This window comes from Arvicanthis niloticus, chromosome X (genome assembly GCF_011762505.2).
Source record: "Arvicanthis niloticus isolate mArvNil1 chromosome X, mArvNil1.pat.X, whole genome shotgun sequence".
NCBI lineage: Eukaryota > Metazoa > Chordata > Mammalia > Rodentia > Muridae > Arvicanthis > Arvicanthis niloticus.
The window spans coordinates 111,390,512-111,416,811 of NC_047679.1; the positions used below are offsets into that span (position 1 = coordinate 111,390,512).

At 39.0% G+C, this 26,300-nt stretch overlaps 1 protein-coding gene across 1 annotated transcript in view; it reads right to left on the reverse strand.

The window, feature by feature from the left end:
- Positions 1-26,300, reverse strand: part of Gpc4 (glypican 4) — a 109,998-nt gene that overhangs the window by 12,292 nt on the left and 71,406 nt on the right. Inside the window, exon 3 of the mRNA XM_034485559.1 lies at positions 10,012-10,403. Coding sequence (XP_034341450.1) covers positions 10,012-10,403 — 392 coding nt within the window. The remainder of the gene's footprint in view (positions 1-10,011; positions 10,404-26,300) is intronic.

Here is a 26,300-nt window from a genome sequence, read left to right on the forward strand (position 1 = left end):
CTGCTAAGGAGTCAAATAGCAAAGATAAAAATACTACTCAAGTCAGACTAGGATAGCCATCTTCTGCAGAGAAATGGCATTTACTGTCATCTTTCTAGTTCTGTAGGATAAAATTAATTGGGATCATGAAAGAGTCAATCCCATCCTGTCATTCATTTCTATCAATAGGTAGAAATGATCACAGCTAAGAATCAAGTGTCAGCAGCTAACTGCAAGTTCCTGACTTACTCTCTCTGCCCTCTTCTCTTTTGGAGACTTTATCAGGGGATTAGTGTACTCTTCACTATCATCATAAACTAGTTCTTCAGACATAGACTTTTAGAAGTAGACTCTATCACAGGGAGCAAATACATCCCAGAGATGCTATCACTGTGATGCTGGGTGGCTGGCAATGCATGTCACCTGCTTTGGTATGCTACTTTGGATATCACTTATCAACAATGGCCTTAGAAATAGGAACAGATTAGTATTGTCAGTCTCCTATCTGGTATACACACACACACACACACACACACACACACACACACACACACACGCTTATTCCCAAAAAGAACTCTAGTGTAAAGGGGGAAACCATACAACAAGATGGTAATTGTATACACTAAAGTCAACATTCTCTACAAAGAGTTAGTATTTTTCCACAGTTTTAACCAGTCCCAAATGTTTTCCTAAACACTAAATTAGTCCCTTTAACTGTGTATTAATGTACAGTAAAATTCTGGCTAACCAATATCCTTGAGGATTGGCCTCTCTGTATAACTAGATTTTCTGGATAGCTAAAAGTTCATTCCTTTGAAGTCACACATTGTTAGGACTTTGATGCTCATTCACCTCTCGTTTTCCAGATGAACAAACCGGCCTCAAGGAGGAAGGGTGCCCAAGTCATAATATCTCAGGAGTCTGCACCAGAAGGGGCCTCGACTATCTCCAGTAATGTTGCCCTCACATTGTAGTGATAAGCAAACTGAAGCCAAAGAGTTGAAACAACCTGCTGACAGCCACCCTCCCACATTTGATTCCAGTATCACACCTTATCAAACACTGTGTCACAAAGATTCCCCAAATGGGTCACATTTTCCGGTCATCCTAAATAGCAGATAGGAACCTCTATTCTTAGGCAATGCTTATTTTTCTCCTTTATTTTTAGTCCCAGTCCACATTAGAGAGACTGCTAAATGGCTGGATCTTAGAGATGTAAAGGTTATGTAAATGACTTATAAAAAAAAAAAACCCACAACACAGCTGGATGTGTTAGAGCATGCTTCTAATCCCAGACATGGGAGATGGAGGCAAAAATAAAGCAAGTAAGAGTCAGTCTGGACTAAATAGTGATGCTAATAGCAATAAGAGAAGAGATAGAAAGCAGCAGAGGAAGAGGAGGAAGAGGAGGAGCAGGGAAGAGGAACAGGAGAATTGTAAAAGAGTACTTGGCATGTTGAATATTACTATTAAGAGGCAACAATATCTTGGTGGATTAAATGGAGAAAGCTAAAGTGTCAGCGAGTAGATGTGGAGCATCTCACATGTGCCTGGGATTATTATAGACATCAAGATAAGTGAGAATTTCTGCATTAGAATATGAAACCTGTTCTATAGAACATAAACAAAGCCCAAGGTAGAACAAACCCTTTTAGGAAGTAAGCAAAGATGTTCAAGTTGAGATAATTAGATTCAAGAAGCATTTTCTGAGGCACTTGTTCTACTCTTTATTTTTCATGGAGTCGGGGAGATAAGTCTAGGAAGCAACACAGTGCATCCCAAGTTTAATCGCAAGTCAAATTATTAGTACAGTCGACCCTGTGATGCCCACCCCTAAATGAATCTGATGGGGTCTTCAGTTTAAAGTCAGAGACCAAATGAAATGATATGATGCAGTGGCATTCAGTTAAAGGAAGATTATGGAGCTGGGTTTGGAACCATTTTTCCAGCTCAAGTTCTGCATGTGATTTGTTACTTAACTACTAAAAAATGATCACAAGGCACTTGGCTATAAGATGCTATGGGAACACTAAATAATACCACAACTGTAAATAGAGATGGAGAAGTTATAAGAAACCTGGGATGAAGGAACATGTTAAGCACTAAAGCTAGAGAGAAAAAAAAAATGTTCTTTATTTTCACAGACATAAATCAGACCACCATGTGTGGTTCACACAAAGGGAATTCAGGACCTGGGAAGCAAGCCCCGTGTGGAGGATGAGATCATGTATAAAGAGTTTTGGGGTTTTTTTTTCAACAGCCAGGGAATCTAAAGATCTAAAGGGGAAGTTCCCCACAGGACCTCTCCCTTATAGAAGACATTTCAATAAACTAACATTTCAGCCCTGCGCCCTAGCTTTATCAACCTGCCCAAGCCTGGATGGTACATTAACAAGGACAGCTCTTCAGTCTAACTCTGTAACATCCCCACTGTTTGGGGCTATAGCAAATGGAACTGCAGAGGACTTCTTCGTAAAAGGCAAAGTAGAAGTTAAAAAGCCAAAGGTGTATCAATCAACACAGCAAAGAAAAGGGCAAATACTAGTGTGTGTATAGTGGTGCACTGGAAATTCTCTTTGGAGTCTCTGGCAAAAGCCCCAAAGCCCTATTGATCCAGTGATGGTTCTTGCTGCCTGTCACGTGATAACAGTCCACGCACTGCAGGATGCTTCTCCACAAGGTCCCAATGGGATCTCTACATGCCTGGGTAGGAGTGAAAGGTTGGATTTTTCTCATCCATAAGCAAACATACAGTTGTAATACCATAATTCGTTTTGGGATCAGGCTGGCCTTGAACTCAAGAGATATATCTGTCTCGGCTGGGATTAAAGCTGTGTGCTACCACACCTGGCCGGGAGATCTTTTTAAAAAGGGACAATCAAGTTCATTTCTATTCTATTCCCTGGTGATCATCAAAAAGAAAGTCAATACTGCCTTCATTCTCTCTAAAACTCACTTACTGAAACAGATTTACTTTAGAAGTCCCCAAACCAAATAGCAGATCATGGCACACAGGGAATAATTAAAATAATAATTAAAAGAACAATATGCGCCAAGGTCTCCATTTCATCCTCAGCTATGTGCCGTCCTCTGTGGCACAGAATGCTACTTATATGTTCAATCTGACTGTGACTGGGGCACAGCTCTTGACTAATAGCTGTTTTTCTTTCATTCAGAAAGGTCTGCTGAGCCCAGATGTGAATCACTTCCCAAATCCTTAGGACTGAGATAAGAGTAGGGGTGGACATTTATGATTATATTTCAGAAGATGTCACAACGTTTAGACTTCTCTTAGGGATATAGTTGTTTGTCAAAGCTTCTGAAGACAGAACAGAAATGAATATATATATTTTTTCCCCTCCCTTCTACCTTTGAACAATAATATGGCTTAAAGCACTCACAGAGAACATGCTTGCTTAGCTTTTACACTCTGTGTGTGTGTGGGGGGGGGGGGAATTCTTTCTGAAAGTAGCAGACCTAAACGCTGAGCCTCAGAGCCAAGTAGTCAGGGATTCTAGATTACATGCACGTAACTTCCTTGATGTCTAACAGTTTTTGTCAGTGATGAGGATCAAATCTAGGTCTCACACACGCCAGGAAAGTACCACGTGCCCCAGATGCTTTGGTGAATACCTACACAACTTCTTTGGAATGAAAGCCTAGGAAGCCTGGGGGTAGCACAGGGCCTCTCGGACTTCACACACTTTCAGCGCACTCAACGAACACCTAGCTATAGGGCTGAATACTTTCTAGTGATAAGGTGTAGTTTTTCATGTTTACTAGCAAAATGAATAAGGTTTTATGTTTGGGGAAATTTAGGACACGACTACATGGAGCAATGCATTCTAGATATGGGGAGGAGAGGACATATTGTTTAATAAAATAATAATGACTTACTGAGAGCCAGCACCATGCCTTGAAAACTGTTCAAGCTGCTATAGGGGTGAGAAAAAAGATATAATTACAGTGTATTACTCACCATCTCTGCTTACAAAGAGTTCAAAGGCTCAAGAAAACACCACCGGACAAAGTAGACAGACATTCCCTTAGCTTGGGGGGGGGGGGGAGGTGCATTGCAGCTGAGTGGCAGAACACTTGCATAAGGCCCTGGATTTCATCCCTAGTACCACAAAAAGCTCCCCCTTTAACCAAACAAGCTAAAAAGCAACTCATATTTTACCTAATTTCTAAAAACTTTTAAAGAACTTCTGTGAAATGTAACAGAAATAATGAATTTCCTACCAGAAAGTACAAGGTTTATAGGAGGACATGATTTATAGAAAGAAGAAGGGATGACATTATTTATGGAAAGAATGAGAACATGTATTCACTTTTGCTTCTGGACTGAGCATCTCTGTACTAACTCAAACACCAAAATCAATTTGAATGATTGACCCATAATCCCAATACACGAATACCCAATTTCTAAGACACTTAAAAGTCTTTACAACTGACTAATCGTTTTTCTCAATATTAGGACAACTCTAGCAATCTACTCAGAATATACCATAGTAAGAGTCACTGGGAAGACATTCATCTACTTTTTAACTTCTTTTAAAAGTATTTATTGTGGGCTGGGAACGTAGCTTGAAGATTGGGATTTTTAGAGCTGAAAAATGCAGAACGAGGAGGGGAAGAGAAGAAAGAAGAGGGAAAGGAAGGAGAGGAAGAAGAGGAGGGGCAACAGCAGCAACCCCCTCCATTTGGCCTTCCTGAGCATGTACCATGACATCTGTAGGCCATATCTGCTATAAAAAGCCTTTATAGAAAAGTCTCCTTGTCAAAGCCTCTTAAAAAAAAATCGATGGAGCCTTTCTACCAAATAACCTGCATATTCGAGCCCCACATTAAAAACTCCAGCGAGCAGCCTACAAAAAGAAAAATGCTGGAGCAGACCTCTTCCCACAGCCTGGATTTCATTTCAGAAATTCACAAAGAGCTTTAAGCCACATTACACAGTGACGGCAGTCGGCGTGCTGCGCTCAAGTTAGAAACACATTACCTTGTAGTTTATTCCAGCTCTGAACAGGCATGTGTCACTGCACACTGCCCGCCTCCGCTGCATTTTTTTTTTTAACACAACCCCTCACACCAAACAAACAGAAAAGGTCTAGATTTTCATCTGTTGCCTGGTAACAGAAGCAGCCAATAAAAACAACAGGAAATATTTCACCAAATTATGGTAAGAGACAGAGATAGGAAGCCCACACTTGCCGTGGGATGTGATGACTTTATTCAGCAATTTCCTAAGTCATCTCGAATTCAGTATGCATGCACACACACACGCACACACACACACACACACACACACACACACACACACACCAAGAGATATGAGACATTCCTCGCTATTGATCTGATAAGAAAAATTTGAAAGCATAATATATAGAACAGCTCCCATTCACTCAAGAATACTTGTGGGCACACTGTAGATAAAAGCTGTACAAATACCCAAAACTCGTATTTTTGTCTGAAATCACTAGACTCGGTTATGCTCCCATAAAATGAAAATATGATTATATTAACTCTCTTGAAGACTCTACATTTTTTCTACTTTGTAGTATTTGTTTTTAAATTTTTTTCATTGTCTATATTCATTGTATGTGGTACTGTTAACTAAGGATGTTCTCATACAAGTACATTGAGCATGACTTTCCACACCCCACTAAGCCCCTTTCTCTCTCTTTTCCCTCCCATTCGTCTCCTTTTGTGTCCTGGACAGTTTCTTTTCAGCTTTTATATCATAGCTGATGTATCTATATAAAATTTAGAAATGATAAAGCAAGTATCCAGTATTGGTTGTCTTGAGATTGGTTTAATTCACTTAATATAATTAGAGTGTTTGCAACTTTCACTTATTCAGCCTCTTGGTACACCAACTTATCCCCACTATAGCTAGACTTCTACCATGCCCTTTGCAAGTCTAGCCTTTATATCTAAGTGAAAAATACTAAAGGGTAGAATAGAAGTTTATACTTGCTTTCTTAAAAGCATATTTGCATTTATAATGGTGTGGGAAAAAATAAAAATTATGTAAAAAATATAAAATATTTTAAAGCATATTTGCATTTATAATGGTGTGGGGAAATATAAAAAAAATTGGTGTAGTACTTGGAATTGTTGGAGAGTAAAGGGAAGTAAAGAGGAATCCAAACAAATTGTTTTCAAGGCAGGATGGTCATTCATACATCTTGATGGTAAAGCACCATTTTCTAATTATAGTCCCTGTAGTTTGGCATACGGGTGTAGACACAGACCCATTATGTCAGTGTTAATTGAAACCATGAGAATGTATCTCTTTGGCAGAAGAGCTATTAATTTTCATGATGCATGTAACCACTTGTGCATTTCTTAAGCACCACAATAGACTCCATCCTCCCAGGCAAAACTGCTGCTACAAGCAGGTAAGTAAGAAATGCATCATGAACCATGACAGATAACGATGGAATAAGCAATACAAAGATGTGTAGCAGCAGGATCCTCTTGAACCATCTGTTACTAATTAAGGTAGTATCTCTGCAGTTGGACTCCTAAGGCTCCAACGAGTGCGATGAACTGCTGGGTCCAGCAAATGTGAAGCCCAGCAAGAGTACTTCAACCAAGTAGTGTCCTTCTACGGAAGGAAGGAAAGCTTGCTGGTGCCAATGGCCCTATCAAAGAAAGGCATTATGTTGATCAAATCATTATTCATCTTGGAAATGCAAAAGGAAGCTGGAAATACAGGGTCCACTTATAAAGAGAAAGAGACCATCTCTAAGTTAAGTATTCAGCAAGTAGCCCCAAAGTCAGGATGCATTTCCAGTTTGCCTTTAAACATCTCTTTGTAGGCAAGTGGTTTAGGTCTCCTCAATTGGCAAATATATTTACTGCTCTAAAAGACCTTTTTCAGGCTAGAGGGCATTGATTTGTTAATACGTTAAATTGTTCTTCCAAAGAAAATGCACTAGGGCAAGAATTAGCAGGTGAAGAAACCCATAGATGTGAAAAAAAAAATTGCTCAATATATAAACTGGTAGACAATGTGAATGATGAGTTAAATCATATGGATTTTGTACTTACTCAATTTGAAATACATTTGACAGCTCATTCACAACATCTCCCACATAGTAAAAGTTTAATTACTTACACTCCAAAAATATTAAATCAATAAATATTTTCCCAAATATACAAATATGCCTGGCATACTGCTACATACGGACATCTCATACAAAATGTCTTATTTTAGCATCTTCAGGAACTGATTTAATGTCTATGTATTTTGCTACTGTGTTATTAAAGTAATATAAGCAAACTTTTTTTTTAATTTTGGTTTCAAATCAGCCCTTAAGACCAGAAGTGATTCAATACTGAAGCCAAAAACAGTCCTGTTGTTGTTGTTGTTTTCCAATTGTAAATATAATATTTAACAGCCTGATATTATTTTTAGCCAAGTAACTGGCAAAAAACCTTTGCCCTGTTTAAGTTAGACATATCTTGTATTCTCTGTATTTCCATAAAACTATGAACTATCTTTTAAGAAGTCACAAACATAAAATGAATACAGAACAAAGCTCAATTCTGAAACAAAAATGTTTAAGAAGTTATGTTAAAAAGCAGCTTTTCTTCTTCCCCCAAACTAACAGTAGAGCCTACATTTGGTTAAAGAGAGTACTTTTCAAACATTTACATAGGGATATACATCACTTGTTTTTCTCTGCATACTTGTGTATATAGCACACAGGTAAACATGTATAAATGGGCATTTATACCACACACTGGCTCCTTCTAGCTCATTCATTTTAGAATAAACATAAGACACTGTTAAAAGTGAGTAAATATGTTGGTGAACATGGGCCTCAAAGAATTGTATACTATTCTTGGACTGCTTCTAGACTGGGACCAAGATTTAAATGACTGCTGGGGTTGACAGAAGCACAACATTTTTTTTTTTTTTTTTTTTTTTTTTTTGGTTTTTCGAGACAGGGTTTCTCTGTGTAGCCTTGGCTGTCCTGGAACTCATTCGGTAGACCAGGCTGGCCTCGAACTCAGAAATCCGCCTGCCTCTGCCTCCCAAGTGCTGGGATTAAAGGCGTGCGCCACCACTGCCCGGTAACAGAAGCACAACATTGAGATTACTTTTCTGACTACAACAATCATCTCACTTACTCTACCCTAGGTTTATATGCCTCACCAAAAATTTGCCACTGACAATGTAGTAGGAGAAGATGAACAAAAATATTCTACGAAGAAATTCCTAACAATTTACAACCTGGAGTCGAGAGAATCAGTAAGTAAATACATACATTTTTCTAATCCCAACCTATCAGCACCTATTTTCTGGAGTATCCCAGTCTCCAGACTTACTTGCTTCACTCTGGTAAACACAGGCTTCCTCTCTGACTAAGGTGATAGTACGTTCTGTGCACTTAGTTGCTCATTAACTCTAGCGGTCCCTGTTGCCTGGTTATGTTTGTTAATAAGCATCTGTTGGTTTAGACAGTAAGTGCCTTTGTTTGGATAATAAATTACATGGTCATCCTACCTGTAGATGAACTCTGTGAAAGTCAATCTGGTGGGTATTTTGGGGATCTATAATACTGTATAGTACTTTTTGTCAATCACCAAAACAACTAAAGGACAAAAGCCACTACCTGTGTATACAGGATTTTGAACAGTGGCTTACACATTGGCCATCCACTTTCGAGCCTAACGTAAGAGCCCTAAGGGCAATCTGACAAAGATAACTTTGCTCCAGTATGTTCCTTCCCTGGTATTAAGTCATAAAAGATCTCTAGCTAGGTTTCTATTGCTATGATAAAAAATATGACTAAAGGCAACCTGGGAAGGTCTGCCTTACATACCCTAGGTCACAGTCCACACAGAGAGAAGCCATGGAAGAGTACTACTGCCTTACTGGCTTGTTCTCCATAGTTTTCTCACTCTGCTTTCTTATACCAACCAGGACTACCTGCCCAGAGGCAGCAGCACCCACAGTGAGCTGGGCCCTCCAACATCAGTCATTAAGCTCTGAACACTCAAACACCTTCTCCAGCCCCAAATTCCAAAATGCTTTACATAAGGGTAGTAGCACAAGGTCCTTCAAAACTGTTCAGGGGCTTAAGGGTACAGCTCAATGGTAAAACACTGGCTAAGCATCTGTAATGCCTTGGAGTTCTGTTCCCAGTACTACAGAAAAGAAAAAGTTGGCAATCTCACAGAAGGGTGAACCATTTGCACTTTGACACCTTACTCAAAATCCTCCTTGAGGAAATTCAGGAGAGCAAAGCTTCTCTGTGGCAGTTAAAGTACAGATAGCTCAGTCTTATACACACCAATACAAAGGAGTCCTTGTCCTTTGTTTCACCTCACAGACGCTCAAGTCCCTTCTAAGGTGGCTCCATGGAACACAGTCTGAAAGATGCTGGTCTAATCCAACTCTTTTAGTTTACAAGAGGTTCATTTTATCACATATCACAATAGCATTGTCTACACTGATAATCCTACAAGCAAAGTCATGATCAAAACCTGAACAGTACACAGTATTCTTATGAAATCTCTGAGCACATGTTATAATAAGGAAACAGATGCTCATGGGTACTGACGGTTTCCTAGTCTACCTACAACTACTGAGCTCAAACATAGTTGTTTGAAATAACTAAGCATGGATGGAGTCTTTGTGTAACACACACACACACAGAGGGGGGGAAAGGGAAAGAGGGAGGGAGGGAGGAAAAACTAAAAACAGATGGAGGCTAATTTGTTAAGATCATTTTTAAAATTAAGATTTTAGAGTCAATGTACATCCTACTTAAGAATGGCTACCACGGAAACTACAAAAAATAAGAATGATATATAAAGATGCTCCTTCTAGCACTGGTGAATAATTATAAACAACACATGCCTGCGGACAAAGTGTGGGAGGTGAGAGACCAAGAAAAGATTATTATTGAGCCAATGGAACACTAATGACTTGTTTTTGGACCTTTCTCCAACCTTCTTTTGAAACCAAACCAACCAAAAAATCAAAACACAGAATACATACAGAGAACTTACCACAGAGACTTTGCTCACTACATCCCTTGCAACTGCTAAGCCTTGAGCAAAGGTCCTTGCTGCAACAAATGCACGGGTAACCTGGAGTTTCAGTTTCCGAGGGACATCTCCAAATGGCTTCAGCTGCTCAGTATATTTGCTCACACATTCCAGGTATTCATCTGTAAAATGGTACTGGGAGTTCACCAGGCGGAACATGCGCTCCAGAAGGCGAGCCCAGAAGTCATTTAACATTTCTTCCAGGTTCACGTTTCCCGCCACATAGTAGCGCTTCAACTCTACGAAGAGATCTTTAAATAGCTCTGAATTTTGCATGTATAAGTGGCCATATGTCTTCACAAACATATCATTCAGGGATTTCTCTGCATTTTCAAGAAGTTCTTTGAAGAATTCTAAAAAGAAAACCCCAAAAAAAAGGAGAGAGGAAAAAATGAGAAAGGCTGTTTTCTAGTAATTAAATAACTGAATGAGATAAATTAGAAAAAAATGAAAAACAATTGTGAGATTAAACTGGAAGGCACGTTTGCATATAAAGTACACTTCTGAGGAATTTGCATCTCAAATCAATTGTCAATGAAAAGAAATCTATATCACAAAGTTACTCTCATGAAAGAGATAGATGTCTACATCCAAGGGAAGGGGTAAGAAAATTTTAAATCAGCAGCTTCTCTGGAATCAGTACAACATTCTGCAATCCTGCAATAAACAATGGCAGGCTGGCCATGGTGATGCCTGCCTGTAATGCCAGCACTTGAGAGACAGGAGGATCAGGAGCTCAAGGCCAATCTCAGATACACAATAGATTTGAGGAAGCACACAAGACTGTCTTCAAACAAACCAATGAACAGACAAACAAGCCAAAAAAAAAAAAAAAAAAAAAAAAACCACCACCAGCAGCAGCAGAAGCAGCAACAACAATAACTAAAAACAAACAAATAAAACATAGGTAGAAATGAACAAAGTATGTCTAAAAGATGGCGTTTCCTCAAAACATTTTATTTATAAAGCTCTAAACCAGTGGTTCTCAACCTCCAACCATAAAATTATTTTTGTTGCTACTTCATAACTAATTTTACTTTTAATTAAAATTTAAATATCCGTGTTTTCTGATAGTCTTAAGCAACACCTGTGAAAGGGTCGTTTGACACCCCAAGGGTTCTCAACCCACAGGCTGAGAACCACTGTTCTAAGCCAAAGTAAATCATACCCCTTGATTATGACCTAAGATTAGGACAGGCGTTTCAAAGACTGTTGTTTTTATCTCATTTCTTCTTTACTTATTTACATGTTATGCCTGGAAAATGCTTGGGGGCACAAAACCCAATCAAACGGCCCTAGAATCAAGCACAAACTGCTGAAAATAATTTCTTGAGCATTTTCTCTGTAACATTAATGTACCTTAGTGGTATCAAACTTGACTCTGGGCTCCTAAAGGATTCACACTGTGACATTATAATGTTCTTTTGAAGATTGCAAAGACAAATTTATAATAGATGCCATCACAGCTCTGATTGTATTTGTAAAATGCCATAGAAAAATAACTGAAAAATACAAATGACACTATCTGGATTTCAGATTTGTTCCCTAGCCACCCTACACAGTCATAGTCCAAGTGCTAAAGGCTTTAAGTTTTAAGTAAAAACTGTAGCTTAATTTTCTCTTGAAGTTTAAGGACCTAAGAGATGCAGGAGAAGTCCCAGGCGAGCCATCTTTCACAAACCCAGGTATGAACATGAGATCCTGGAATAATAGAGAAGGAAGATGACAACTGACTCCCCAGGTTATCCTTGACTCAACACTAAGTCTTGTGTGCTTGTACTCATACATGTGTGTGTGCATGCAAATGTGTTCACCGGAAGAATTGTTTAAAAAAAAAAATCTTAAAAGAATTTCTTGCCTGGTATAAAAATAAATACCCCATGATATTAAATTTAGAAGCAGGAAATATAATGAATACCAGAGCAAACTATAAGAATTTGATCACATGAGAAACTATGTCTCAGTGAACACGGATCAGAAGGAAAGGTGGAGCCACTTCAAAGGCAGAACACTGGTGAGCTCATCAAAATGTGATAGCACTACAAAAGCGGTCTCTTCCCACGCTGGGAGGACAAACCAGAGGCTCACTGCTAATTCCAAATAGTTTTCAAAACCCTTGGACTAATAAGTACAGCCTTTTGGAAGAAGAAAGATATATGTGGGTTTCCATACATGCCAACAGAGTCATGCCAACCAATGCTCTGAGCCCCTAACTCATCAATACTTGCTTCTTTGAGGTTTAGGGATAAGGTCCAGCATTCTGTCAGGTTCCAGTTTTTAGACTTTTACTTTTGGGGCTGCTTCTTCTCTCTTGTTCCTAGTTGTGCAGTTTTTCGCCCTTCTTTCTACTACTTCTAGTCTTTTGTTTCCATTGTTTTCTTCAGAGCCCTTCTGCACAGGAGCCAAATAAAGAAGCCCATGAATCCTCACTGGCCTTTTTACCAATGTTCTCTCCCTTAGAGTGAGAGCAGAGTAGACAAAGAACTACAAGACATGTTTTAGGGTTCTCCAGAGACAGAACCAAAAAAGAGGGGGGCTAATTGCAGAGGAGATTATTAGACTGGCTCTTACAACCACAGAGACTGCAAAGTCCTGAGATGGTTATCAACACACTGGAGGGCCAGGGAGACCAGTAGGTAAGTCCTAAGTCTATGAAGCCCAAAGGAAGAGTCACTGGTGCCAAGGAAAACTTGATCTGCATAAGCACCAGCGGAGGAAAACACACCGCCTTAAAACGGCCCATCAGCAAGATGGGCCCCCCCATTTGTGTGTCATTATTCCATCAGGGCCAGCATCCTATTAGATAGTGCTGCCTGAACCAAGGCCAGGGTCTTCTGCTATGCAGGTCACTGGCCCACATGACCTACATAGCAGAAGTCATAGACCTTCTCTGGAAAACACCTCCACAGACACATCCAACAGGATGCTTTATCACAACTCTGAGGACATGTTAGTAACCCAAACAGGGCATCATAGAAACATGTGAAAAGAACACTGTGAGGAATCCATGTCTGGAGGCCTTTTATTGCCTATGACATCCCCTGTTAAGTTCTCCAAGGGTACACTAAATTGGGCTGGAGACATGGCTCAGTGATTAAGAGCACTGACTGCTCTTCCAGAGGTCCTGAGTTCGATTCCCAGCAACCACATGGTGGCTCATAACATTTTGTAATGAAATCTGATGCCCTCTTCTGGTGTGTCTGAAGACAGCTACAGTGTATTCCTATACATAAAATAAATGAATCTTTAAAAAAAAGTCTTGGCCCCACCCAGACTCACTGAACCAAAAACTCCAGGTATTGATCTAGCCATATGTGACTCTGGTGTGCTGTCAATTCTCTAACTAATGAAAAATGTCTCCATTTTCCTGCTCACTAGCATTTGGTGGGGCAGTACTGCTTTAATGGCAGGGAAGATGGTTTCTATCCAATGAATTGCCTCTGAAAAATACTATTATTTTCCTAGAAATGGTGTTGTGTGATCTCTTGGGCATAAATTTTCTTATATAGGGTTCTTTCAACTATGTGTTAACATAGATGACTGGTATGTGCAGCATTTTCCCATAATTCCAAGTAGGGGAGCTTGAGGAGCTAAGAAATTGCAAATGACATCTGGTCTGTGTCCTTTATAACGCCTTTTCACCAGCATCCGTGGTAAATGGTGCTTGTTGATCAGGGGCATGAAATTTGGAAGTGGATTGTGTTCGTACATGCCCACTATACTACACTTGCATATTGGAAAAGGAAAGCCTGGTCACCGAGAACAGTGTATAAACCTTATGCCAACCCAAAACTGTTAATACTTCATGATCTAAGAAAACTTCCAACATCAACAGGTCCTTCCTTATATTATATTTTTACCATATTATTCATAACATTATCATAACACCAGAAGAAACTGGGTGTGAAGAATTGTTTGACTTCTGCCTCATATTTGTTTAATAAGTAAATCTGAATGTTCAGTTGCATTTTTAATCAATAGCATCTATAGTCATGATTTTACAAGGTAGGAGACACACAGTGGTCCACTGAGCTCAGTTTAATTTAAAACGTCTAAAACAGTCAAGACTGATTCACTGGGCTTCAGAGTACTGTACACCAAGGACATTATATGGAGAAAGTTCAGTTTTCTATTTTTTTGTTTTTGTTTTAGTTCGTTTTGGTTTTGAGACAGAGTCTCGATCTAGATCAGGCTGACCTCAAAGTCACACAGACCTGCTTGCCTCTCTCTTCCAGGTGCTGAGATTAAAGGCATGCTCAGTGAAGTCAGTCATTCTCATCAGGAGCTAACCATGGATGCAGCTGTCTGTAATACAGCTACACAGAACATAGGAAAGATGACCTAATGAAAAGGAACCAGATTTGATGGTGACTTATCCCTTTGTCCAGCATTACCACGTGAACTTTATTTACATTAGGTTCCATGATTAAAGATTTTCTTGTAAAATGTAAGCCTCTGTGCACATGGAAGTATGTATGTGTGTGTTTACAGCAGCATGTGTTCTGGGATATTAGTGTGGTGCCACATATACACTCAATCCTAATGTATCTCATTACCCAGAAAATTTATCTTCTTGCCTTCACACATTAAAAGACTCTTTTATGTGGCCATTTAAGTTGCAGATATAAAGACTTTCTGAATAGATATGTGGTTAATAAATGCTTGAGAAATTCTATAAAACTAATACAAGTTAAAACCTTGCAGCTTAATCTCTCCAAATGGCTACGCAATTTGACAAGTATGTACTCAGTTCCTATTATGGGCTCAAGTCAAAGCACACAGCTTTACCCTGGACCTCAAGCTTTCCTCTGTCCAATCAGACTACAACTCAACTTTCTAGAGAGACAAATTTCCCCTATCCAATTTACCTTTACTATACAGCCACTTTCCACTGTGGCTTTATGAGTGCACGAGAGACTTTCAAACTTCTATACAATTCTTAATCCTTTATGTCATACAGTGAGTTCTTCAATATTTATCTATTTCACCCTTGAGTCAACCAAACAATTCATGAAACCCAAATTCATTTCTCCTTACATTTACTTCATTAATGGGACTATTCCACCTGGTTTTTAGGTTTGGCTTAAAAGAATGGCAGACATCATGTAAGCTCTAAAATCAGACACAATATCAACCAATTTTTCATGCATAATTCCATCCCTATCTCCACTGCTCCCTACTGTTCTTCTTATGACGTGTCCTTCCAGAATAAGGAACAGAGCACACATTAGACAGTCAAGTACAGGGCCACAGCCATCCTTCGTAGCAACTTGTAAGTGCTACAATTCTCATCCTCCATCTGTGCCCCACCCATCCTCAACATTATTCTTGTTCCCCAGAGTCAGGGTCAGATCCTAACTGCTGAAGAAGACCTGCCTAGGCCAAGACGCATAGCAATCATCTTCCATAATCCTTAATGAAACCAATTATAACATAAGACTTGGCTAAGGAAACCAGCCAAGGGTAGTGTAAACCAGAGTTCCCACTGATCAGAGGCTTTGTTAATTGGAAGTTAGAGCTCCTATCCAGCAACTGCTCATACTTGTGTAAAACTACTGCTCAGTCTGTTTTAATTCAGTGAAACTATTGGTCTGAAAGAAAGTCAGAGAAGAGGCAGAAACCGAGCATTTGTGAGGAGGTTTATTTGTGTGATTTTTCCATTTGGAAGCTTATCCATACATGTTATGAGGATCAACCAGCTCTCACTCCTTGAGCTCACAATTGGCCACAACTGAGGGGTGGAAATCAGCACTCTATGAACCTAAAGCAGTGTGAATGGTGGGGGAAAGCACGAAAACTCCTATTTAGAAACTACATGCCATGGTTGGGAAGAAAAGAAAAAGAAAAGAAACGCCTAAGTCTTTGATGGCATCTACAAAACAGGCTATTCTCTCTCACCTCACACGGCTAACGCTGGAACAAAGGAATGGCCAGTATACATAGACAGCACTAATAATGCATGGAGTGATGTGATTGTCGCTCCTAGAATTTCTTTATGTCAACAACATTTTCAAACATCTTTGTAAAGGCTGGCTTATGTCCTGTCTAGCGGTGTCAAACATAATCCATCTGGGGGAACGTAAATGAAGCTAAAGCTGGTGGAGGTCCGCTAAGAACACCTAAAGCCTTATAAAACTTGGAGCTGTTTATCCAAAGGGAAAGGCTTAATGGCTCTACCTTCCAATGTTGTGAAATGTCCCAGACATCCATGAGACTAGAAGCAACTCCTGGGTGAAAACTAAGGAATGGACCCTCAGCAACTACAGAGAGAGAGTTTGCACTACCTGTAGGTGAGAATGCTACAAGCACTACACAAATCAAAACCTTAAGAATCAGAACTTCTTACCCTCTCCTCCTCCTACACTTTATATGTATACTATCGTATTTACCAGGGGCCTAGTGGGCCTAAGAATTGAGCTTGGGGCCTGTGAACACTTCTTGACTCTAAAGCTCAATTATTCATCTTGTTAAAAGGACTGATTTAACATGGGAAAAACTTGAGTGAAAAAGCCAAGTCTTTCCTATAAACATATTCTATGTAAATACCCCGCTTTTTACAAAAAGAACATCATGCACTTCTGGAATTTCTATCGCCAGCCGCTTGTCTTGTATCAAATAAACATTCAAAATTCTTGAAAAGAGTCAAGGGAGCTCTGGTTGTGCCATTAAACAGTGTTAGTTCCTTCTATATAAACAATCGACTGGGTATTGACGAATGAGCTAGATGTATTCTAGAATGAACCCATGACCCTGAGAGACTGGACGCCCTTTCTATTTAATCCATTTGTTTGGTGCCATAAATCACCTCCCTTGCGTTTACATTATGAGGAAGCTGTCTTTACAAATAAGGATTAATTTCTCCTTCATTAGAAATGCTGCATCTCACGGCCTTAGTGTGGCTTGCCAACACTAAGTTATCCCGGCACCAAAATTCTTGAGAAGCCTTCGTATGTGCTACAATTCATCCTTTTCTGGTAGACAAACTGAAGGAATCATACTCTATCCAGTCTTTCAGTACAAGCAAGTGTGTAATGAAGAACGGCGAAGATGGGCATCTACAAATGGGGGGAGAAGGAGAAACAGAAAGCATTTTCCTGATGATGTGAAGTGCTTGTTGGCTTTGTGACTATCTCCCTCCTATACTTCATCGTTTTGGTAGTCTGAAAGTCTGTAGCAGCCACTTTCCTCTGCCATGGCATTGTCACTCCTGGAGATCATGTGAGAGAGCATAGGGGTACTAAAAAGGTCACATACCCAACTCATGTTTAGCAGGAGATAGTAAATTAATAGCCTGCCCTAAGTTGTCAGGCCAACTGCCAGCTGTAGTCCTCATTTGGGGCTGTTAGCATATCAAAGAGTGCTAGGGGATCCTGCCAAAGGCTCTGTCTTTTCTTTCAAAGGTTAAGTTTATTAATGACTTCTCCTAGGGAGAAAATAGAGAATTTACTCTCTTATGGACCTGGATTTTGGCTAAATTGGCCAGTGATTCAGACTTGGTACTATGTACTTAGTACTTCTGCTAATATTGTTCAGTTTACAGAGATAGCCACGTGGGACTTGGCATGCTCATATTTCTTTGTACCTAGTAGCCCCCCGAGAGAAGGTTTTGGGCATATATAAGTAAGCTAGGAAGCTATAGCAACCACAGCAAGCAGTCTAATGTACATTTTGTGTCCATCATTCAACAGGTTGTCATATGGTTTCACAAACCAACATACATACATACATACACACACACACACACACACGTTCACGATCTCATGTCAAGAAAAAAACAGGGCACCAAGTCATTTACTGATTCTAAGTGTGTGTGTGTGTGTGTGTGTGTGTGTCTGTCATGTGTTGACACACAAAAAAGGATGAAGTAACTACAGTGGTGACGGTGGAATGTTAATGATCAAAGATGACTTTTTCAATGTCTCTCGATTTTTCCCCACAAAATTTTCAATGACATTCAAAATTTTTTATTTATTTATTTTATATATGTGAGTACACTGTCACTGTCTTCAGACACACCCGAAAGGGGCATCAGATCCTATTACAGGTAGTTGTGAGCCACCATGTGGTGGCTGGGAATTGAGCTCAGGACCTGTAGAAAAATAGTCAGTGCTCTTAACTGCTGAGCCATCTCTCCAGCCCTGGCAATCAAATTTTTTTGACTTACATATCCTTTCTACAAATCATGAAGAGTGATATTTTGATTCACAAATGCATTAGGTAATGATCAACTTGGGGGACTGACATATCTGTCACCTAAAACTATTGTCAATTCTTTTTGGCAAGTGTATTTAAATTCTTCACTTCTATTTTGGTTTTCTATCTACTTGGGCAACAGCACACCAGAGCTCACTCTTCTATGCAACTACAATATGTAACCAATGACCAACCTTTTCCCAATCCTCCCCCTCCATGAATCTACTCTCAAACTCTATGAGTTTTTAACGACTCATGTAGTACTTCCATGTTGTTACAAATGTTAGGGTTTCATTCTTACGGATGAATAATATTCTGTGTGTGTACTTCACATTGTCTTCTCCACTAGTAAGTAGATAGACAAGTTGATTCCACACTCGGGTCAACAGGATGGGCAGTGTGACTTTAAGAGACTGGTTTCATTTCTGTTGGTTCTCCATTCAGCAGTGTCCACATGACAGATCTAGTCTATTCCACATTGCTGTGCCACTCTTACAATGCAAACAACCATGTACTTGGGTCCCTTCCCCTCACAGTATTTTATGATCAGAAAAACAGTATTCCTTCCTGTCTGCAAAAGGGGCCTTAGTTTCTTTTACTCAGTTGCATCAGTGAAGGCTTCAGTGCACTTTTTTTTTTTTTTTTTGCTTTTTTTCCAAATTGTCTGCACTGAGTGAACAGTGACAACAAAGAAAAACATCATTTTAAAAATACCAACAAGGGTCTATTTATTCCACCAAGAAAAGTGCTTCTTTTGCGGAACAGAATGTTTCTCACTGTAGCAATTTGAAAATTATGATAGGTATGTAAAAGGCCCCAATTACCTGTAACTCCACAACTGAAAGAAAGCTCTAGCAGCTTGCTGAATTTCTTTTGTCTTTTCTCCCCTGGAAATATATAATATCACATGACCAAGAGACTAGGGCCTCCACATTTCTGTCATTTAACATTATGTAGTTCACATTTCCTATGTGATTAAAGGTTCTTCAGAGGCATCGTTTTTAAGGTGAACATTTAATTTTTTTTTGAAGTATTTCTTTTTTGAGGGCATAGTATAATTACATCATTTGCCCCTTTCTTTTCCTCCCTTTGAGCCCCCCATAGGCCCCTCCTTGTTCTCTTTCATATTCATAGGCTCTTTTTTCATTTATTGTTGTTACATGCATTCCATAATGTATATATTCCTAAATATAACCTGCTCAGTTTCTATGTTACGTATACATGTGTTTTCAGGGTTGATCATTTGGTATTAGGTAACCAATTGGTGTGCTCTTTCGTGAGGAAGACTATTTCTCCCACATGTAACATTTTGGCTAATTTCCAATGTTTTAGTATTCTAATTGATACTGTGATGTGCATCCTATTAACAGCTTACATTAATCTTTATGCACTCTTCCTTTCCTTAGAATACATAGCTAGCAGTCAATTACTAAGTCAAAGAATATGAATATATTTAAGACTTCTAACACACTGCTACATCAATCACCTCAAAGGTGTGCCCATGAATTACACTGGATATTTAAGTCATGTTTATTTAATTCTAAGTTCCCATTGCTTCATTAATTTTCCCAAGAGAGAGGATGATGAAGATGGGCTGGACCAATGCACAAGAATGCCCTAAAGCATGATTAATTTGGGAATTCTCAAGCAACTGGATCCAGTAATAGCTCAAGTAAGCTCTTTCTTTACCTGGACAGGCAGATACATAAAAGACAGCTGGGATGAGTGACAACATTTCAAATCCCCAGGCTCCTTACATGACAAATAGTGAAGTCAAAAGCTTATACTTGTCTCCAACCAGATCAGTAACTTCTTCCTGACTCTGTATCTTCAAAAGAAGTTGAAGCTAACTGCAGAGCCTCCTCAACTAGCACTGTTCTGGATTCTGCAGGAACTGCACATGCACTTTCAATCCAATGAGATAACTAATGGCACAGCAAATGTTTACACATCAGAAAACAATTCAAAAGGCAGGAAAAGAATCACTAATACCAAAATGTGCTCATTCACATAAAAGTTTCACAGATACATTTAAAAAAGAGTTAGGGGGGAGCTGGAGAGATGGCTCAGCAGTTAAGAGCACCGGCTGCTCTTCCAGGGGTCCTGAGTTCAAGTGTCGCAACAACATAGTGGCTCACAACAATGGGATCTGATGCCCTCCTCTGGCATGCATTTGTACATTCAGATAGAGCACTCATATACATTAAATAAATAGATGAATAAATAAATCGTTTTTTAAAAAAAGTTAGGACATAGAGAGATGGCTCAGCAGTTACGAGCACTTGTAACTCTTGAAGAGATCAGGGTTCAGTTCACAGCACCAAATGGTGACTCACAGCCTCCAGATATGATGACTTCTTTTTACCTCCATGGATATCAGGCATGCACCTGATGCAAACTATCTGCATGCAGACATTCGTGCAAACACATAAAATAAAAATTAACAAGTAAATCTTTTTAAAGGGATTAGCAAAACTACATAGGTCCATGTCACACGGATGGCAAAGAAAAATGGGGGAAAATTACAGCGCATTCCAAATAAATCAAAGGGAGTTAGTGTGATCTAGGACAATGCATTTTTAAATAGGCCAGATGGCTTCATGTCTTCCTTTGTACTTTGTGGATATTCTGCCTGTGAATTGTTGCTCGATACACTGTAATGAGGTTTCAAACAGCAATACTTGTTTTAAAAGTCTGAAGTAAAGATTAAAAATCAATGTAGGGGATGGTGAAATGGCTCAGCTATTAAGAGTACACACTGCTCTTGCAGAAGATCCAAGTTCAGTTGCCAGCATTCACACAACATGGCTCCCAACAGCCTATAATTCTACCTCCAGAGCATCCGAAGCCCTTATCTGGCACCTGCACGCCTGTACATAAACACATATATATATACAAATAATTAAAATAATAAAAAGAAATCCTTAAAACCTCAAGCTAAAGCCAGTAGTGGTCATGGGCTTCATTAATCACAGGTGGATCTGTGACTTCAAGAACATGTTGATTTACACAATGAGAGATTTTCTCCAAAAAACAAAAGCACACAAAATAAACTGTCTGTGTTCATATTACTATATGCATTTCTAAAATATTCAAAATATGGGTTTTAGGGATTTTATTCCAAACTTAAAAAGAAGGTCTTTATTAATTATGAGTAAGCAACCAACTCTTCAGCCTGATACCAAATTCATGAAGGTTAAAATACAGTTAAGATCAGGACTAGGAAAATTCTAGAAATTTCACTTCACTAATGGCCATGAAACTCAATTAAATATATCTGTCACTGAAAGGTGAATGGACAGCTCACTTCCACCGAGGTCATTACTTTCAGAGGCCTATGACTTCAAATGCCTTCAACCCACTGAGTCTCCACGCTGGTTTTCCTTATTGGCTTAATGAAATAATGGCTGTTATGAATGAACTACAGTGATTAAAACACAGCTTTATCTGAGTCTGAAGAGTGCTTCATGTCATGCCTGTGTGAGATAAGCACAATGAAAGTGGGGGGCTGTGAATGATAGTCACGCTAGCTTACACAGCCCAGGCTGAGAGATGGGATGGACAATTATGTCTTTTATGTGCATTTTAAGCTAATTTAAAAAATTTCTACTATTATTCAAGTTAACAAGCTGCAGGCTCATGGGAGGGTTTTCAAAGAAAGACCTGGGAAAAGTAGTTGAGGGTTAAGAAATAGAGGGTACCATACAGATGGCTAATTAACATCTTATAAGACCTTTCACTAAAGCAGCTGGTATAGTCCCATATTTAAAAGATTCACAGAATTTTTAGAATTTGAAAGGGTTTTGAGGGAGCATCTTGATCAACCCCCTCATTTTATGGATGGGAAAACTGAGACCCAGTTAATTGCCCCTGGTCACAGAGGGTTCTACTGCAGAATCAGGCTGACAATTCGTTGTGTTCTGCCTCCCAATCAAAGTGGCTTAATTTTCTCCTAAAATGACAAATTAAGAGTTTTCCCAATAGATTAGTATCAGGTGACATCTAGTTCCTTAAGATTTAATGTGCAAAGTATCTAGCAAATAATTTGATTCAAGGAGCTGTTTAGCAGTAGTGTTTCTTCGTGGTTATTATATCATTTTATTATGTAATCCAGAAACATATTTAACACAGCAGCTTTGATCAACTTAATAATCCGTGTTTCTTTTAAAAAACAATGAGTCTCATAAAATGCCAGACCTTTGGGGATGGGTCTTTATGTTGTAGTCCCCAAACACTGATTATGCCCCACTTCTATTTCTATTCCCCTTGCCAAGTAATTCTTCCCAATACCCACTTCACTGACTGATTAGCATATTCATGAGACAACAGCTTCAGCTAATTAGTAGTTTTATTATGAAAAAATTCCCAAGACTGGCCAAGAGGGGGAGCAGCTAGTCCTGTCACTCTAATGCTCTCGCTCTAGGACCAATTTAAGATAAAGAGTTGACAAAAAAAAAAAAAAAAAATCCTGTAAGACAGAAAAATACAGAATTCAGTCCTAACACTCAGAGGCACATATTAAAAGCATAGGAGGCCCAGTGACATGGGATCAGTAGTTATAAGCTGAGTCTGATGCCTAAAACCTACAGTATAAACAGAGAACTGACTTCTAAAAGTTGATGCCTGACATCAACACATCCTGGGCAATGAACACACCATGTGTACACACAAAAAAAATATTTATTATTGCTGTTATTATTATTAATAATAAAAGTTTAATATTTTAAAATAAACCCAAGAAACTGGTTGAAAGTACTACATGGAGTTATTGCCAAATGAGGTGTTTTCTACCTAGATCTGAAAACATACACGCACAACTTAGAATATTCAAATCAACTTATAAACTTTGTATTTACTTGAGACACACAAAACAATAGAAAATGGAAAGTATGGAAGCAAAAAATAAATAAATAAAAACCACCAAACAAAAACAACCAACTCCCCTCCCTCCACCCCCCTCCCCGTAAATCCTTAGAGACAAATGAATGAGCAAAAGGATTTGTTCTTCACATTTGATGAGTCCATAATTGCTAGAGCAGGTACTACACCACTCACTTGCAATGGAGTCAGAATGAACAAAATCTGAGTCAACTGAGGCCATTTCTAGCTTCATGCATATGCGTACATTTTAAGAACACATAAAGTTGCCAGGGCTCAAAATTATCTCTGTGAGTCTGCATTTTGGGCCAGACACAGCCAGATATTCTTTGGAAGTTAATGGACCTATTGCTATGCTTTGTTTGGTTTTGTTTGTTTGCTTGTTTGTTTTTGCTATTTGCCTTATGTCCTTTTGCTGTTTCCTCACTATATATTTCCACATGGGGGTTGTGGGTAACATTACCATCCTTCTTGGTTCCCCAGCTGCCATCTTGTTTCTTTGCCCAATTGCCATTTTTCCATGTACATCAAAGACAGAAGGTTTGTCCTTTTTTTTAACCATAGTTTGAACAATTCTTTGATCAAAACAACCACCTTTGGACTTCTGAGAATTAAAATAACTCTAAAGTGCATTACTCAACATCCTGGATCTTTTAAAAATATATCTATCAGCCAAACAACGGATGCAGCAACCAATAAAGGATTGCTAATCCAGACAACTGATGTTTTCTTATGGAAAATTGTATCAGAAAACTTAAAGAAAATGTGTACAGTATTCTAGCTCTGTTCTGATCTCCAGACCAAATTTTAATTGGCACTCATTAACTTTATTGTCTTTGCCACATTTTAAATTAGAGTCAGAAGACATACACAGGAGCTTTTTATAATCATTTTTGAGTATGCTTTGGAACTGATAAAGGTACCATTTTAATGTATTTATTGAATGTGAAGAGCAATCATTTCTGTATTTTAAAAAAACAAGCATATGTTAATACTTACTGATAAAGAGAACTGTTAAAAGAAAGCTTTTACCTTGTGATCATGCCATGTAGTATATGACTGTAAAACCATGGGGAGGGAGGGGAAGAACAGCTAAACTAGCAGACCTAAAGGCAGTAACTGTGAGCTCTACCCCAGAGAAAGACATTTGTAACAAATCTGCACCCAGAGTTGGGTATGTGTTATACTCTAGAAGTTTCTCTTTGAGAAGCCCAAACCTATGCTCTTGAATGAGTCTTCCTTTTTGATTAACACCTTTCTCTTTCTCTCAACCCTCAAACGGAAGCCTATATTAAATGCTTTCTATTAACCCCCAGAAATACTCCATCTAAAAAAGCAAAAAGAAACGAGCTAACTTAAGATGGGCTTGTGGCTTGGAAACAAATTTACTTCCACTGCATCATGCTGTCAACAGGAGCAGGACTTAAGTTTCCATTGTAATCTGGGTATGAAAGTCCTGTGTGGTCATTTTTAAAGCACTCATCTCTCAAATATGCCAGAATCAGGAGACATTCACTGTTTCTTGGCATGGTAGTGCACACCTATTCCTCATATTCCCTTAGCCCAGTGGCTTCCATCAGACCATTAGACCTAGTGCTAGGTATAGCACTGAGAGAGCTAAAGCCAAATCACATACCACAGGTCTCCCTCTCAAAAAATAAAAAATTAGATGGACTCAGAAGGGACAGGTACTGAGAGTATGAATGAGTCATTGCTTTCAATAGTAAAACTAACAGTGACCTAGAGACAGACAGGTAGGATCTACCATTGCCAATAATACCTATCTTCACAAAGTATTAGTGTGTGCTATAAAACAAAAGAGCTAAATATGGCAGGGTCGGGTTAATCAAGAGGATATAAAGACACATGTATTTATTCTCACTCGTCCAGGTAAAGGAGACAGAATTAAGACCATAAAGACTGGAGGTGGGGGTCAGTGGTTGAGGCCATGTGTAGCGGTGTCCTGGGTTCCTTCCCCAGCCTCAGCATGCAAAAACAAGACCAAATATATATTGCACACAGTGTCCTTGAAACAATGAATAGGATCAGTTGCACAAACTATAATATCCAGGCAGTATTTAAGTTCAACTACATTACAAATTAAATGTGTCATAGTTCTAGCCTGGACAGCTTACTAATACTTATTCAACTGGTTACAAAAAAAGTTTCAAATAATAACTCTCAAAATAAATGCCTGAAATACAACCTGTTCTATAGTTGGGGACTGTCTTATCAGCTATATCAAATCTAATTTAGTCTAACTTCTCACCATGGTAACAGCCCTTTGCAGGGAAACTCAAAGACATTTCACATCTAGAAAATTTGCCGTGTACTATTTTACCACGCATAATGTCAAGAAAAGCCTGCTTCAAAGGTACTATGTAATTAGAATGGCCTTTAAAACAGGCACAAAGCAAATTGTTCTGATTAAAATCAAGCCCACTTCACAACGATCATAAGTGAGCAACATCACAGAAAGGAATCCTGGGGTGTTTGGGACCACATAGTAGAGTTTTGCATCTGTTATCTTGTAGTGTGGACTGAGGTAGGGTTTGAAGAGCCTCTCATCTGCCGACTTCCTGTCTATTAAATGAAGTATACATGTGAGATGGTTTAGAGTTCTGCTGTGGTTTTCCAGGAAAAGACTACACCAGACCTCAGCTAATAATGATCCCAGAGAGGGAACCAAGCTTAGTGAAGACAGAAGACTAGTAGCCATTTCCAGATTATGGGCTGCACAGATGCTCAAAAGCTGAGCACCAATCCTGTTGGTTAGGTGGATTCTAAGAATTCTAGTTGACAATCCATTTTGAAATTTAGAATGAAGTCCAGCATCTGTAGAATCTCTCTATTGGGTGAGGGACTTAAACAGTTTTGAGATGCCTGCTTTTTATTAGGAAGTCTTTTTTTTTTTTTTCAGTGACTTGCGTCAACACTATGAAGCATTCATCCAAAGAAAGAAAAGGAAAGCGTTTAAATTAACCCCATCTATTTTTAACTCTCTTTGACCATATTTCCATAATGCCTAGGATACAGATGCCAGTGCAACTGTTTAGCTAACTTGCCCCTAGAAGCCTACTTCAACCACAGCTCCACATCTTGTGAGAAAATTGAAGTTCTGAGGAACAGAAGATAACTTGAGAACTGATCGTACAAAATAGCTGTCAGTTCTTCCATGT